At 39.0% G+C, this 17,831-nt stretch overlaps 1 protein-coding gene across 3 annotated transcripts in view; it reads left to right on the top strand.

Moving 5' to 3' along the window:
• LOC126235695 (protein CLEC16A homolog) overlaps nt 1–17,831 on the top strand; it is a 264,873-nt gene that overhangs the window by 205,872 nt on the left and 41,170 nt on the right. Inside the window, exons 17-18 of one of the 3 annotated variants that reach the window (XM_049944444.1) lie at nt 12,823–12,965; nt 15,454–15,609. In XM_049944444.1, coding sequence (XP_049800401.1) covers nt 12,823–12,965; nt 15,454–15,609 — 299 coding nt within the window. Of the gene's footprint in view, nt 1–12,822; nt 12,970–15,453; nt 15,610–17,831 lie in introns of those variants that run through there. The other 2 variants (XM_049944446.1, XM_049944445.1) reach the window with 2 other exon arrangements.

The raw sequence follows: 17,831 nt of genomic DNA, 5'->3' as shown, positions 1-17,831 counted from the left end.
TTAATGTGGGCTGTGAGGATGGGTTTGTACTCTGAATGTTTTAGCTTGCTTTATTAAAGTTTTGTGTTTTAGTTTGTACTGACACCTCTGTTTATATCTTAGGTCTTGAGTACCCAATATTTTATTCAGTGTTACATGCCATATTTTCATGAGCGTCCATTGTGATACACACACATCTTAGTCTCATTTTACAAGCAGATACTGCACATACATAATCAATATGTAATTGAGCCTTGGGTTGTATTATTATGATTTGTGTAATTGCTTCTGGTGCTGTACCTTAGTGCAATTTTCTGTCGTTGGTTGACATCTGAAGATGGTTGTATAATCAGCTGAAACTAGTCATCATTTAGTATTATTCATTTGTGATTGTGACTATTAAGATTTTATTACTTTTTTTAACTTTATGTTGTTGCTTCATATAATTTATCATTTGTGTTCATCGTCACTCTTCCAAATTATGTATGATGTGTTATTATCGAGAACTCAAATTATATGAAGTTTTTTCTATTTACAGATGTTATTAATAAGGCTTATACCTGAAACAAAAGTAGTCTGAAAATCATTTTTCATGTTAATGACTCCTGCTTTAGTCGTATGGCTGAATACTGTAGAATAAAAGCAGGAAATGGCTGCTGTGTTGAACAATGTGGTCTTTTGTTTTTCATTATCAGTGAGAAGAGCAGCTCTGTTCAAATAAGATGATTTACTGTTATGTTGGAGTTACAGTTATTTGTGATATGAACTTGAAGTTGGATTATAATATTATCCGGATCATTTACACAGTGCTATCGAGTGAGGTGGTGCCTGGAGTGGAGTTTGCACTCTTGATTGGCCAGTTTGATTTATGTTTGTCATGGTTTCCCTAAATTGCTTAAATTGAATCCCATTATAAAGAGGTGTTTCATGAATGTCATCGTAAAGAAGTGTTATTGTGATTCTTGCTACTAGAAAATTAGTATTTCCACTGCAGAAGATTATTGTTTTATTTCGGTTGTATTATATAGGTTGTTTTGTGGCACTCTAATGTAGCATTGTAAATTTATTTGATACTTCTAGAGTTAAACTTACATCATCCACTTGCTTACATGTTCTGTTTGATACACACAAATATTTTTGCGAATAATGATTATTAACAACTTCATTGCAGTTGGTTTGATGATATTTGCATCGAAATGCTGTGTTTCAGCTGACAATAATCCTAAAGCAGTACTTGGTATTGTAAATTTCCAGAACAGTTATTTCATTCTGCAATGGAGTGTGCCTAATTTGAAACTCACTGGTAGATTAAAATAATGTACCAGGATGAGACTTGAACTTGGAACCTTACATTTTGTGGGAAATACTTGTACTGCCTGACTATCCAGGCAAAACTAACAACCTTTCCCCATGGCTTAAATTCTGCCACTATATCCCTCCTACTTTATTTTCACAAGACTTCTGGCACACAGTTTCAATTTTTCATAATATCTTTTCTTCCAGGAGAACTAATTCTGCAAGGTATGTGTGAGAAAGTTTGGATAGTAGGAGAGAGATACTATCTAAATTTTAACTGATGGGCTGCAAGTCAAGCCTGTATAGTTGAAGTTACGAGCAAGGCCTATGAAAGGCAAGTTACTGAGACCAAGTCCCAATCTGGCATATAGTTTTAATATGTCAGAACTTGGTCAAAAAATGTGTATTTTTAAACCAGCTAAACCTGGCACACAATGCTGACTGGTCATTGGTTTTTGTAGGCAAGCTCTTAGCAATCAAATTGTCTGGGTATATTGCTTGGCTCACCCCTATAATACAGTTAGGAAGTAGATTTCTGTGCTTCCCAAACTGCTCATAAAATGATGAGAAAAGAAATGGCAGATTGAAACAGTAAATTTGACCATTAAGAACATGAAAATTTTGTATAAATGAAAACTAAATTGATATCTGATTTCAGGATAGTCAAAAAGTTTTGCTTGAGTGGTATCAGTAAATCTAACTGGAATATGATGTGACAAAGATATTAATAATAGAAAATAAATTTGTCAATGCCAATCATTCCACTTCAAAACATTTAATTTTAGGAAATGCAATTTTTTTCAGCATAACACTGGGAAAGAATGAGACAAAAAAAAAAGATTGCCAAAAAAATGACATTGAAACTGAAAACAGTGGAAGGTGACTGTGTACTAGTTTCAATTTTTAGGCAGTTGATAGGGAAGTGGTATTGTCAAATGACACTTTTTTTTTAACACCACGTCAAACAGAATTTCACCATCAAATAATTTTTGGCAGTCTAAGTGGCTGTGTTCACACTGATCATTAATCAAAAACATTTACACTGACCATCAATAGAATGGTGTCTCTTATTTATTTATGTTGGTACTATATGACAACTTGATGGGTGTTCTGCTCACTATGTTAATTTTGCTTGTCAGACCTTGTTATTTTGCTCCTTATCATTGTTTATTATAGATTTCTGTTCTTGCTAGGAAGACAACAGTAAGTGTTAGAGGAAAAAAAATTGTTTTCTATTGACAATTTTTTTGTAAATTGTGAGCATTGAATATATAAATTCTCTATTAAATAATGAAATTCATGCAATTCTCTTGAGACCCATGTTTGCCAAACAACATGCCAAATGTTTGATTACTTGCATTGTCTATGCAGTATGTTCAAATTTCTCCCTTCCACTTGAGTATTCCAAGCTCAGCCTCTATGATGTCACTGTCATTAAGATTTATGTCTCTGACAACAGTTTGGCTTCCATGTTCAAATATAGAAATTGAATTGGTGTTTATGCAGTACAGTGAAGTGTTGAAGTATAAGTGTGTCAGTTCCTGGGAAGAGAACTTAGGAATTATGACTCTTCTGTTATTCGAAATACTATCAGCAGTGTTCAGTTGAAGAGCTAGGTGTCTCCAAGAGTTATTGCTGTTGTTTACCTCTTCTGTTTTGTGTAAATAAACATTCTGCATAATGTCTAATAAATATAACTTAAATGGCAGATTTTTTCAGCATAACACTGAAAAAGAATGAAGGAAAAAATGCCAAAAAAGTGACAATAAGTCAGTAACAATAATAATCCTTTATTCAACAGCAAATGATTCATTTCAAGTGTACAAAAACTTTAAAGGTCACAGAACGTGATACACAACACAATAATGCATTCTTCTGAATATGCCAGTGACTAATGTATGATAGTACCTACCTACATACTTACTTACTTACTTACTTACTTACTTGCTAGGTTAGCCTCACAGGCCAGTCAGTCTTTGGCCTCGCCAATCAGCCTCCTCCATCATCTTCAGCTGTTGTATTCTTCCCAGCTAGTCCCATCATACTCATATTCTCTCTGATTCTATCAAGTCCATCACGGCCCAGTTCTCCGCATTGGTCTGTTACCTCTTTTGTCTTCTTCTAGCACCTGCCTGGTGATCTGGCCTTCTCAACGCATTATGCATCTGTACCATCTTAGTCTCCTCTCTTTAACCACAGCCACAATGCTTGGTAATTTGTAAAACTCCTGCCAAATTCATGGTTTTTCCTTTTTCTCCAGTCATCTCCACTCTTCAATAGTCCAAAAATCTCTCTCAGAACAGCATGCTCAAATGATAATATTGCACTTGAATTATGTGCTGCTATTTACATATTCTTTTCAAAACATTCTACATGTAGCTATGATTTTTCTTGTAATATGTTGGTAGGGTTTTGTGAAAGGAATTTCTTAAGCTGAAACTTAAGCTTCACTGTGGGAAGAATCATAATATACTGGACAATGCATTGGCTAATTTGAGTACTGCATATTGCAGATCCTTTTCATTGAGTGCTTCTGTGGCTGCTGTTATAAATTTTTTCTTTATTTCTGATACTGTACTGATGCCAATCAGAATATATGTTCAGGTGCAGTCTTTCAACAAGCAGAATAGCTTTTAGACTATACATGTTTACTATGATCAGCTCGTCTGTTTTTGGAAACAAGTTGCAGCATGATTCCTTGTACTTAGCTGAACAGATTATTCTTATAGCCCCCCACCCCCCCTAGATTATTCTTATAGCCCCCCACCCCCATTTTTTAAAGATTAGTAGCTTATTGAGATTTGTGTTGGTTGTTGCTCTCCAAATTTTTATTCTGTAGTTCAGATATGAGGAAAATAAAGTAAGGGATGCAGTCTTTATGACAACAGTATCTTTGCAAAACTTGCTAATCATATTGACTACAAATATAGTAATACCTTGACTTGCGCTGTCCCATTTTATCCAAATCCAGAGTTAAAACAATTTGTTTGGGTGCTGCCACAACTATTCCCCCACTCTGCCACATAGTGTTCCACTTACAACAGGTTTGAATGTGTTTCATGTGGGATTGTTTTATCTATGGACCTGGCCTGATTGTTAGATTTTAACTGTGTCATCCAAATGAAGAAGAACTAATTTACATCAAACAAGAAAACTAAATAATTATCTTTAGAATGTAAACTTAATATTATCAAAGACTACAATGTGAAAATTAAAATTAGTTAATTGGCAAAGAAATTTTATCGACTTGACGCTACTGTTAGAACAATTACAAAAGGTAAAGAAAACTTTCTAGAAACTGTGAAGAATGCTTAGTCTTTAAATTCAAGTATCATTCTTAAACGTCATGATGAAATCTCTCAGATTGGACTAACAGGGGATATTGAACATATCTACAGGGGGACAGCACGAATGGTCACAGGTTTGCTTGACCCATGAGAGAGCGCCACAGAGATCCTGAAGAAATTGAACTGGCAGACTCTTAAAGATAGATGAGAAGTATCTCAAGAAAGTCTACTAAAAAAGTTTCAAAAACTAGCTTTCATTGATGCTCTAGGAATACACTACACCCTCTACTATCGCTCACATAGGGATTGTGAGGACTAGATTAGAATAAGTACAGCACACACAGAGGCAGTCAGACAATCATTCTTTCTGTGCTCCCATACATGAATGGAATGGGAAGAGCCCTAATAATTGGTATAATGGGACATACTCTCTACTATGCCCTTCATGGTGGCTTGCAAAGCATAATTATAGATGTAGATGGAAACTATGTTAAAAGTATGGTATGAGAATCACTTAATTGGGAAAAATTGTTGTGTTGGTCAGAACATTGAGTGCTCTCAAGCTAAGCTAATTTTTGAGAGTCTGAATGAAGCAGCCATGGAGACAGACAAAGGTGATATGTTTAAAGCTAGTAAAAATTGGTTGAATCAATTCAAAAGTCATCATAACTGGCATAGCATCACAGAAAGTGGAGAGGTGGCAAGTGTTGACAAAGAGACTACGTCGCTGTATCCAGAGAAAATTGAGGCAGTGATAGAAGGAGGTGGCTATACAAGCCAAACCATACTCGGCATAGATGAAAGTGATCTGTTCTGGAAGAGGGTGCCTGGAAGAACCTTTATCATGCATGAAGAGAGGATCTTTCAAGGATTCAAAGCAGCCAAAGATCAGTTTTCTGTGATGGTTGGTGCGAATGTAGCTGGTGATTGCAAATTAAATCTCTCTTACTTTATTTCTTAGAAAATCCAAGAGCATTAAAAAATACATCTAAAGCTGGATTGCCTATGATTTGAAAGTTGAATGCTAAAGATTTGGGTGACAGCTACCCTCTTTGAGGACTGGTTTCATAATCATGTCATCCTTGAAGTCAGATTCCAATGCTTTAGACGACAAGAAGCAATGTGGAGCTGGTTTGCAAACTTCCCACCTCTCTCCCATAGGTTGACTAACTTGGTATGCACAGCCAATCTTCTTCTCTGGATAGCCAACCACATTGATCTCCAAAAACTTCTTTTCCGAAGAATAATGCTGGTTACAGGAATTTATCAGGCGCTCTTTCCACTCTTGGTTTAATAACCACCAGAAAAAATGAACATGTCTTGCTTCTAGCAAGCCCAACACATGAATTACTTAAAAGTCTAATCTCATTTCTTCATTTGTTCTTAACAATCATCACAATCACTAAACCAGCAAAGAATAGTACAGGCTCTTCTCCACACATACACTGAAACTCTATGGATCATACAGCAGGAACTTGTCGGCCGCCGCATCCACATTTTGCTTGTGACTGTTTTTAGACCTGCATACACAAACATGCGATATGCAGTATGTCGGATTCGTCTCTCTCACACTTCTACTTAAAATATCGTGGGTTTGAGATGGAGGAAGGCCAAGTGGTTCTAGAATTTGCACGGAAATTCTCAAAGCACTACAAGATGTTGTTGCCAATCGAAACACACCTCATTTAAAGTGACATTATTAATTGACAATGTATTAGGGCATCCTCCTGCTATTCTAATTAATTTTAACATGTTGTATTTTTGTCACAGAGTGCAACCAGCTTGCTTCAACCCGTGGACCAAAGAATCATGAGAACATTTAAAGCTTACTATGTGAGACTATTGTTTGCACATATTTATAAAGCTGTGCTCTGCCATGAGGCACCACCTTATTGCAGCACTGTCCGTGTGGGCGGGAGAGTTTGTGTGCTCCAAGGAAGCTGAGAGCTATATCGGTGGTAGCGTAGCTACTGGCAGGTCCAACCTAGCCGGACAGGTCTCAGCAGAGGAGCCACACAAAGTGTGCCTCACAATAACCCGTCTAATATCCTATACATCCTATTCCCTACCCTCTCCTCAGTTACCATTCCTTTTCTTTCTCTAATTACCTTAACACACCACTGCCTTGTGGTTGGTCTTGGGAGGGATGAAGGCTAAGGGAGAAAACCCTGAAAGAAAATCTGGAGTGGAGCCCCAAAGGCGGTTGGAAGGCGTACTACGTCCCCTTTCAGCAGCTCCTGCAACCTAAGTGATACCAGACGTATTGGCTTGCCTTTCCTCTGGATATTATCGTTTAGGTCGGGAGGGAGACCTTGATGATTGGGCAACTCACGTGTCTTCATATTTATCGCTCAGGCTTGTAGCATCCTGGAGAGGACACTTCAGCGACGTCCAAGGACTTCGGCACAACACGGGAAGAGGCAGTTACCGGTTATAAGCTCTGTCTGATTGGCGTAAGACTCGAGTGCCAGGGGCCACTTCCAACAGTGGGAGAGATCATTGCATCTCATTGGACAGCTACTGCCTGCCTCAAGCTGGGCAGCCCCCAGCCAATAAGGTGCTGTCCCGCCACTAACCGCCTGTTTCACGGGGTGTGTGGAGCTTAGAAGTAATTTTCGACAAGCGGGTTGATATAGTACACCTACTAAAAACAAAAATGAAATAATAAAGAAATCACTAGTTTGTATTGCCAACTGGAATGTTAGGACCATGTGTCCAAGGTACATTGACGATGCCCAAGAGGTTGATTTCATCCGTAAGACTGCCGTAATTGACAGAGAGCTCCATTGTTTGAATGTTGACATCGCAGGACTGCAGGAGACGCGGCTTCCAGATGCGGGCGCTATCAGGGAGGATAATTACACATTCTTCTGGCAGGGGAAGCCTCAAGATGAGCCACGACTTAATGGCGTAGGATTTGCTGTTAAAAACACACTCCTAGACTGTACTGTGCCACCATCCGGTGGAACAGAGTGAATTATTGCTTTAAAAATATGCTCCTCAAGCAGCACTGTCAACATCCTAAATGTGTACGCTCCCACCTTATCATCCAGCATAGAAGAGAAGGATCTGTTTTATGATTTACTCAGCGACAGAATAGCCAAGGTACCTTGCACCGAGACACTGTATATTCTAGGGGACTTTAATGCTAGAGTTGTATCAGATAATGACTTATGGCTGAATTGCCTGGGACATCATGGGGTGGGAAAAATGAATGAAAATGGCCAGAGACTGCTTGAAGTTTGCTGCTTTTATGGACTCTGCATTACAAACACATATTTCCAGCTTAAGGATCAGCACAAGGTGTCCTGGAGACACCCGCACTCTCATCACTGGCATCAACTTGAGTTAGTCATAGCTGGGCGTACTGGTCTCAAAAATGTGCTACTGACACGAAGTTATCATAGTGCTGATTGCAACACTGACCACGCCCTGGTGGCGTGCACATTTAGGCTCACTCCTAAGAAATATCACCACGCTAAACCGAGAGGTCATCTCCATATCAACACAGAACATGTTCATGACACACAAAGAAAGCAGGATTTTGCCAGTAATTTTGAAAGTGCTTTCCCAGGAAACGTGCAAGCAGAAAGGAATGTTGATAAGAAATGGGCAAAACTCTCGGGTGCAATCTACAACTCAGCAGTATTGGCCTATGGAATAAAAGGAAAAAGAAATAAGGACTGGTATGAGCAAAATTTGGAAGAAATGGAACCAGTCACTGAGGCTAAACGGAAAGCCCTACTTGCTTACAAAAGAAACCAAAATGAAAGAACTGTAAATGACCTATGAAAAGCAAAGAACAGGGCACAGCAAATGTCCAGGAGACGTGCAAATAACGACTGGCTGAATTTATGTGCAGGTGTCCAGAAAGCGGCCGATTCTGGGGATGCTAAGGCAATGTACGATGGTATTAAGAAAGCAATTGGACCAACTGTCAGAAAAACAGCTCCTCTGAAGTCCAAGACGGGTGACGTCATTACTGATGAAGGCAAACAAATGGAACACTGGGTTGAACACTACCTTGAGTTGTATGCATCCGAGAATGAAGTTAGCAAGGATGCATGTGACGCCATCAAACAAATGCCAGTTATGGAAGAAAGGCCCCACGTGAATATGGGATCCCTGCAGAGGTTATTAAGTATAACAAGTCTGTTCTTTTCAAACATTTATATTCACTTATCACAACCAGCTGGGAAGAAGGTTATGTCCCGATGAGTATGCGGAATTCAAGGATAGTTACTCTATATATCAGGAGAAAGAAAACTGGCGTTCTACAGATCGGAGCGTGGAATGTCAGATCCCTTAATTGGGCAGGTAGGTTAGAAAATTTAAAAAGGGAAATGGATAGGTTAAAGTTAGATATAGTGGGAATTAGTGAAGTTCGGTGGCAGGAGGAACAAGACTTTTGGTCAGGTGAATACAGTGTTATAAATACAAAAGCAAATAGGGGTAATGCAGGTGTAGATTTAATAATGAATAAAAAAATAGGAATGCGGGTAAGCTACTACAAACAGCATAGTGACGCATTATTGTGGAAAAGATAGACACGAAGCCCACGCCTACTACAGTAGTACAAGTTTATATGCCAACTAGCTCTGCAGATGACGAAGGAATTGATGAAATATATGATGAGATAAAACAAATTATTCAGATAGTGAAGGGAGACGAAAATTTAATAGTCATGGGTGACTGGAATTCGAGAGTAGGAAAAGGGAGAGAGGGAAACATAGTAGGTGAATATGGATTGGGGCTAAGAAATGAAAGAAGAAGCCGCCTGGTAGAATTTTGCGCAGAGCATAACTTAATCATAGCTAACACTTGGTTCAAGAATCATAAAAGAAGGTTGTATAAATGGAAGAACCCTGGAGATACTAGAAGGTTTCAGATAGATTATATAATGGTAAGGCAGAGATTTAGGAACCAGATTTTAAATTGTAAGACATTTCCAGGGGCAGATGTGGACTCTGACCACAATCTATTCGTTATGAACTGTAGATTAAAACTGAAGAAACTGCAAAAAGGTGGGAATTTAAGGAGATGGGACCTGGATAAACTGAAAGAACCAGAGGTTTGTCCAGAGTTTGAGGGAGAGCATAAGGGAACAATTGACAGGAATGGGGGAAAGAAATACAGTAGAAGAACAATGGGTAGCTCTGAGGGATGAAATAGTGAAGGCAGCAGAGGATCAAATAGGTAAAAAGACGAGGGCTAGTAGAAACCCCATGGTAGCAGAAGAAAAATTGAATTTAATTGATGAAAGGAGAAAATATAAAAATGCAGTAAATGAAGGAGGCGAAAAGGAATACAAAAAATGAGATCGACAGGAAGTGCAAAATGGCTAAGCAGGGATGGATAGAGGACAAATGTAAGGATGTAGAGACTTATCTCACTAGGGGTAAGATAGATACCACCTACAGGAAAGTTAAAGAGACCTTTGGAGAGAAGAGAGCCACATGTATGAATATCAAGAGCTCCAATGGAAACCCAGGTCTAAGCAAAGAAGGGAAAGCAGAAAGGCGGAAGGAGTATATAGAGGGTCTATACAAGGGCGATGTACTTGAGGACAATATTATGGAAATGGAAGAGGATGTAGATGAAGATGAAATGGGAGATATGATACTGCGTGAAGAATTTGACAGAGCACTGAAAGACCTGAGTCGAAACAAGGCCCCCGGAGTAGACAACATTCCATTAGAACTACTGACTGCCTTGGGAGAGCCAGTCCTGACAAAACTCTACCAGCTGGTGAGCAAGATGTATGAGACAGGCGAAATACCCTCAGACTTCAAGGAGAATATAATAATTCTGATACCAAAGAAAGCAGGTGTTGACAGATGTGAAAATTACCGAACTATCAGTTTAATAAGTCACAGCTGCAAAATACTAACGCGAATTCTTTACAAACGAATGGAAAAACTGATAGAAGCCGACCTCGGGGAAGATCAGTTTGGATTCCGTAGAAATGTTGGAACACGTGAGGCAATACTGACCCTACGACTTATCTTAGAAGAAAGATTGAGGAAAGGCAAACCTACATTTCTAGCATTTGTAGACTTAGAGAAAGCTTTTGACAATGTTGATTGGAATACTCTCTTTCAAATTCTGAAGGTGGCAGGGGTAAAATACAGGAAGCGAAAAGCTATTTACAATTTGTATTGAAACCAAATGGCAGTTATAAGAGTTGAGGGGCATGAAAGGGAAGCAGTGGTTGGGATGGGAGTGAGACAGGTTTGTGGCCTATCCCCGATGTTATTCAATCTGTATATTGAGCAAGCGATAAAGGAAACAAAAGAAAAGTTCGGAGTAGGTATAAAAATCCATGGAGAAGAAATAAAAACTTTGAGGTTCGCCGATGACATTGTAATTATGTGAGAGACAGCAAAGGACTTTGAAGAGCAGTTGAACGGAATGGACAGTATCTTGAAAGGAGGATATAAGATGAACATAAACAAAAGCAAAACCAGTACCTCATCCCCTACCTTTCAAACTTCACAGAAGCTTTCCTGCAAAACTTGCAGAACTAGCACTCCTGGAGAGACATGGCTTTGCCACAGCCTGGGGGATGTTTCCAGAATGAAATTTTCACTTTGCAGTGGAGTGTGCACTGTTATGAAACTTCCTGATAGATTAAAACTGTGTGCCAGACCGAGACTCAAACTCGCCACCGATTGCTCCATCCACACTTCCGTCCACATTAAACCCACAACTCTGACAGATGCCATCATTTCCATACAAAAAAAAAAACCCTCTCATACAGTCTGGCCATATGGGGATGGCATATCTGCAATGACAAGAACTCCCTTGCCCAGTATGCTGAAGGTCTCACCAAAGCCTTTACAGACTAGCACTATTTGCAAGACCTAGTCCTCAAACAGATTTCCCTTGCCATTTCCCCAAACACATATCATCATGCTCTAAAATGAAGTACATACTACCCAAAATCATTCCCACCTTCCTAAAGTCGTGTTCCATCGCCCATCCAACCTCCACATCATCCTGGTCCATTCCTATGCCACTCCCAATCCCAACCCATTGCCAAAGACATCATATATCTGTGGAAGACAGAGGTGCAAGACCTGCCCAATCACCCAGCCAGCACTTCCTATTTAAGTCCTGTCACAGGCTTATGCTACCTCATCAGAGGCTGAGTGGGCCACCTGTGAAAGCAGCCATGCCATGTACCACCTCTGCTGCAATCATTGCACATCTTTTTATATTGGTGTGATTGTGGCCCACAACAAACTAGACTACCGTGTGGCACAACATGTAGCTGAACATAACATGCTCAACTTCAGTTGCTGCTTCCCAACCCGGACCATCTGGATTTTCCCATCCACTAACAGCATTTCAAAATTGCGCAGATGGAGGTTGTCCTTACAACATGTTCTTCACTTCTGAAATTATCCTGGCCTCAGCCTACTGTAACCTAATGTCCACACACCCTTCACCTAACAGTTTCCACCCCCACTGCCCTGTTACCCTCTTCCAATTAACACCCCCCACCCTCATTGTGCGCCGCTCTCTGCCAATGCACCCACCAGTCTTTTCACCTTCTCTGCTCATCTGCTTTCCCTCCCCCCTTCACACTGGACTTGCATTTGGGAGGACGATGGTTCAATCCCACATCCGACCATCCTGATTTAGGTTTTCCGTGATTTCCCTAAATCGTTCCAGGCAAATGCCGGGATGGCGCCTTTGAAAGGGCATGGCCAACTTACTTCCCCATCCTTCGCTAATCCGATAAGATTGATGACTTTGCTGTTTGGTCTCCCCCCCCCCCAACCCAACCAAACCCCCTTCCCACCCCCCCACCCCCCCCACCCACCCCCCCACTTCCCCACAGCCTCAAGAAGCTGTGCATGCAGTATTGTCGTGCTGCCATCTAGTCCTTTAACTTTCCTCCGAACAGCACTGACTTTTCTACTCCTACGTGTACTGGGTATTCATGCCCCTACCCCTTCCCCACCTCTCTCTGAATTTCTTCTTTCATTCAACCCGATAGTTGCATTCTGACCACTGTGGCTGGAGACAGCACAGACTCTGTGTGTGTGTGTGTGTGTGTGTGTGTGTGTGTGTGTGTGTGTGTGTGTGTGTGCGCGTGCGTGCGTGCGTGCGTGCGTGTGCCTGTTCCAGTAGTTTGTGCTACTATTAGCAGCATGTTTGGAATTATGGTACATGATGTTCGACCTGACCCATTCTTGCAGGAAAATTACCTTTCCACATTTGATGGTGTTCAGACAACTATTTTCAATTGCAGGCTAACAAAAGGACGTATAAAAGCACGCCAGAAGAAAATGCACATGATAGCTAGGCTTCTAGATCTTCCCAGCAATGTGTTGCCATGTCCCTCTCCACCACCTTATAATCTCATGGCACAGCGTGCAGCTGAAGCATCAGCAAGTAAGTAAGTCCATTACTTATGTCAGTAAATGTATGTGAGAGAACTGTGATTTTGGAGGTCTGTTCTCTGTTCAGTGTGTCCTTGTTAGTAGAAAAGAGGAAGACTAAGGACTGAATGTTATTATTCTCATTATTTTTTAATTATTAAAGATTAGAAATCTGTCACATTTGTTTTAGTGATTGCACAGAGCAGGAGGGAAAACTTCTGCAGTTGGTTTGGGTTGAAGAGGGAGGTATGAAAGTTGTTAATTCATACCCGCTGAATACAGTAAAACAGTGGGGAGAGGGTTTCATTGACTATAGTAAGCAATAAAAGTAGTCTAAACAAGAAAGTTAGTATAAAATAAATGGAATTATGGTTTTATAGCACTGTTGTGTAAGAAATGCCATGGAAGAAATGTACAAGTATTTTATCAGTAATAAAAATATAAAAAGTATATAACTCAATAGTGTTTTGTAAACAAGTGCCAGCAGTTACTTTACATTTGTATGTTTGTTTTTGACAGCTACTGATTAGAGGTGGAAATTAGAAATTGTGTTTCAAATGGGAAATACAGAACAATGTATAGAGACCTAAAAGGAATATTTTATAACATCAAACATATTGTCAGAGTACAGATAATGATTGTGGGCATGAAAAATTTATTTACAGATTATAGAGATAACCAGTTTAACCATCCAAAGGCATTCCTTATGCCAGGGCTCTAGTTGCCCCTCACAGCATCCAAATGAGCCAAAGGCAATGGTTCAGCAGATCAGCTCTATGTCACTGCTATAAGGCAAATTGATGTGTGTGAGTGGCTTGTCGACATATCATCGTTTTCTGGTTTGTTTTTGAATTATATTTAGGTCGTGGCTAAGGAAGTCTCCACTTCTATCATTCTATGCAGATATATGAAGTGTATGGAATTTCTGTAAAATTAGTAAAACAAGACTAGAAAATTACTGGCTCTAGTTTTGGTAAATGAGGCATTCTTAGATGGCAAAGCATTAACTCCAGAAATCTTAATGAAAACTGTGTTTACCTACAATTAATATGAAGTTTTAAGCAAATGATCCACACAGTTACGTGATTATAGGTGGAGGGAGGATGCCACCAGTGATAAAAATGGAATGTAAATTGGGGCCAAGAATCATATTACATAAAGAATTTTGAGCTGTATGTAGTGTCTCAAGTATTGAAGTAATACATACCAGTGATTCTAAAATCAAGACTTTTGTATTATACTTTGAGTTGGAGATGGTCGATATCTTTGAAGGATAGTAGAGATAGAGATAGCGACATATTAAGGCACAAGGTGCAAAAAAGCCAGAGGTTATCAAATTATTTGCATTTTCAGTATATGGTTAAAAATGTTTGATTGAGTGAGGAGGAATTTAAGAGAGAAGCAGGGGGAATGAAGATAAAAAAAACTGTGGCAGGATACACATTTCTCTCCCTCTGTTTTCCCACCCCAACTTTCAATCTTTACTCAGTTATTGTCCCATTCCAGATTGGCTGTACTTCTTGATTATGTTCTCTTCTGCAGTGCATTTATTAAAATCTTTGGGATTTGAATTATTTCTGACATAATACCAGCACACACTTTCTTTTCATGTCCTATACCTTGCACCTCCACTGACAAAAATTGCAAATGTGTCACTGATTTAAACTCCTTGTTCCATTTGTATTTCCTTTCTGTATTGTCTCCTTGCTCATTTTACTGCCACAGCTTTTGAAGACAATTTTAATGATTGTAAAACCTCAAAATACAGCACTAACTTTTTGGTTTCATTTTGACTTTATCACAGATACTACATTACGTAAGTATAACAATTGTAGCTTTCATTTTTGACTTTCCTGTTTAGATTAATTATTTCTAACAGACCTGATTGATTTCCAGAACATTTATGCAATTAGGTATGACAGGCTTTCAGTGTTCCCTGAATTACTGTAGCTTGTTCTTTAGAGCTTGTAAAACTAAACTATTTAATTTTTCTATGTGTGTTTCTTTCTGGCTGATTAAAAATGTTACCCTTTATCACAAGCTAATATACTTCTAACAAGCAACTGACTGTCTTGCCTCTTAATGTGCTATAATGGTGGTTTCCTTATGTTATTGTACTCTGCTTTTGCTACTTATAACTTGTCTGCTTTGCTCAGTTCAAGTTGCATATTATGTGTCTTTCTTTTTTTTTAGAAACATTGTGTAGGCTTTTTGCTTGTGTGTGCTCATAGGCATATCCTTGAGCTTCATACAGGTAAAAAAAACTAGTTTGTTGTATAACAGACAGAGGTATCTTCTTAACTCTTTCACAGTATTTGAAAACCATTACTGTAATGTACATTTGTCATGAAGCAGTGAGAAAAGTTAAGTCATTTAAAATGTTGAAGAGTTACAGTTACATTTTATAAATAAATATTTGGAGAGATTAAGGAAATACTTTGTCTGCTGGCTAAAATTCTTTTTGAGATTGAGCACTTACTACAAGTTTCTGGTGAGTGCAGGATCAAGCAGTGGTAGAGCCCCACAACGTAAAACGTATCGACGCTTTCAATTCCAAGTCAACAGAGTTCCAGGATTTGCAGCAGCACGTGGCCAGGATAGCCCTCCTTCTACAAGCAGGTCTAGCTCACCATGTAACAGGCGCTCAGGCTCACAAGGTTGGTAAAGGAGTAGAGTTGACATAGAACTGTAAAATTTTGTGTCCAGTGCAGTGTTTGACTTTGCAGTGTTATTTATGAGTGAAAAGAGGAAGCCGTCCATGATGATTCCCCATTGCAGGTACCATATTAAGAAACACTTTTTCTCCAAATATTCCTTTCTGAATAATGTTATCAAACACTCATTTTTATTCTGTTAGTTCTTCCTACATTTCACATACAGTATTTAAATATTCCTATGAATGTATTTTTGCTTTTCCTAGATGTGATTATTTATCAGCTGTTACTGAAATCTGTGTATTTCTTAATTATCTGAGGGATATGTATATTATCTGTAGTAATCTGATTTATCTCAATATAGTAGTCCATGGTACCTAAAACTTTTAATATTTCATGTACAGATAAGCCTCCAAGACTCTCCTAATTGCTCACTCAAAGCAAGCTAGCTAGCCAGCGCTCTCTCTCTCTCTCTCTCTCTCTCTCTCTCTCTCTCTCTGTGTGTGTGTGTGTGTGTGTGTGTGTGTGTGTGTGTGTGTGTGTGTGTGTAGTCCTTTTTCCCCCCACAGATTCAGTTGTCCTGTAATATATAATAAAATTTAGGCATAGAATTGGAGTGATAGATGGTTGTTTCATGTCCCACTTGTTTTATGCTGAATTCAGTGAGAGATCTCTGCAGAGTTTTAAGTACACAGATTTCTGTCAGTTTTGTAAATAAATAAGGAACTGAAGAATCTAAAAATGTTTTCCAATATACATAATGCAGCTGTGTCCAAACATTTACACTACTTAAGTTCTGTTTTTCTTAAAAATGAAATCATGGGACTTGAACAAACCACCTAGGACTGAACTGAACAGAAAAGCTGTCCTTTCTCTTAATTTTGGGCATCTACAAAGTAGGAATACTGGCAGGAATTCTTTCACAAGATGACTTTCTTGCCATTCCTCTTGTTAAGAAAAGTTTAATGCAGTAATATATTATTGACCACCACTTATGACGGTCAGATTAGTAAGAGCTGTATGCAATTGGAGAATGTGCATACGTTACTTGTATATGTGGATAAGTTGGTGCATTAATTCATTCCACAGTAAGAATTTGTAAATAACATGAACTTCAGCAGCTGATTCTCTGTTATATACATTTAGGGAACAGCAATGGTGAAAATGAAATAACCCATTAGCTTAGCCCATACAGCCAACTGTACAACCATCTTCTATGCAGACATAGTAAACCATATTACTGAAGAATGATGTACTGCGTTGCTGCAATATGCATCCCAAAGTATTTAAGCAAATAGGAAGACAACTTTAGTATATTGGAGATTGCAGATTTGCACTAAGGCATATATAAGTGGCACGCAGATTTGCACTAAGGCATATATAAGTGGCACTACAGAAATCTTGGAGGCAGCCATCTCCTCTGAAGTGAAGATAGTTATCTGTGTTGCCTGAGTAAATGATAGAACTATTAAGGAGTGTCAGAATAGAAGTTACATGATTTTCCTTAACACCCAAAATTGTACATATTCTCTGTTTCTTCTTAAGCTGCTAATTGGCTGCTGGTGATTTAACTGATAACTGGAAGAGAGATAGAGAAGTACCCCTATCTTACTCTCTCATAGTGATAGGATTCCACATTTCAACATTACCACATGCCATGGAATACAGTTATTTATGCCGTAAAATCTCTGAATTCTTATGTAATTGTCAAGATGATTGATGTAGAGTAGTATGGATGTGTAGGTTGAGAGGCCTGGTGGGGTATGTAAAGTGACTAAATGTGTTAGGTTCATTTTGTCCCCGCAAATTAGCAGTGTTTCATTATGAAATTTCATACATTGTTGTTTTTTAGTTGTTGCTGAAGAACATCAGTTTGATTCTACTATACCACAAAAAATCTTAAGTGTTTGACACAATGCCCCATAGCAGATTGTTAACGAAAGTCTGAGCATACAAGCTAGGTTCCCATATATATGAGTGACTCAAACACTCCTTAAGTAATAGAAGCCAATACATTGTCCTCGATGGTGTGTGTTCGTTAGGGACAAGAGCGTTGTCAGGAGTATCCCAGGGAAATGTGACAGGAACACTCTTGTTTGTAAATGATCTGAAAGATAGTGTGAGTAGCAATCTGTGACTGCTGATGATGCTGCAGTATACAGGAAAGTGTCATTGTTGAGTACTGTGCAGGAGGATGTAGGAAGACTTAGTGCAGAAAAATGTAA

The sequence above is a fragment of the Schistocerca nitens genome, chromosome 2 (genome assembly GCF_023898315.1).
Source record: "Schistocerca nitens isolate TAMUIC-IGC-003100 chromosome 2, iqSchNite1.1, whole genome shotgun sequence".
Lineage (NCBI taxonomy): Eukaryota > Metazoa > Arthropoda > Insecta > Orthoptera > Acrididae > Schistocerca > Schistocerca nitens.
This window is presented reverse-complemented; position numbering and strand designations above follow the sequence as displayed.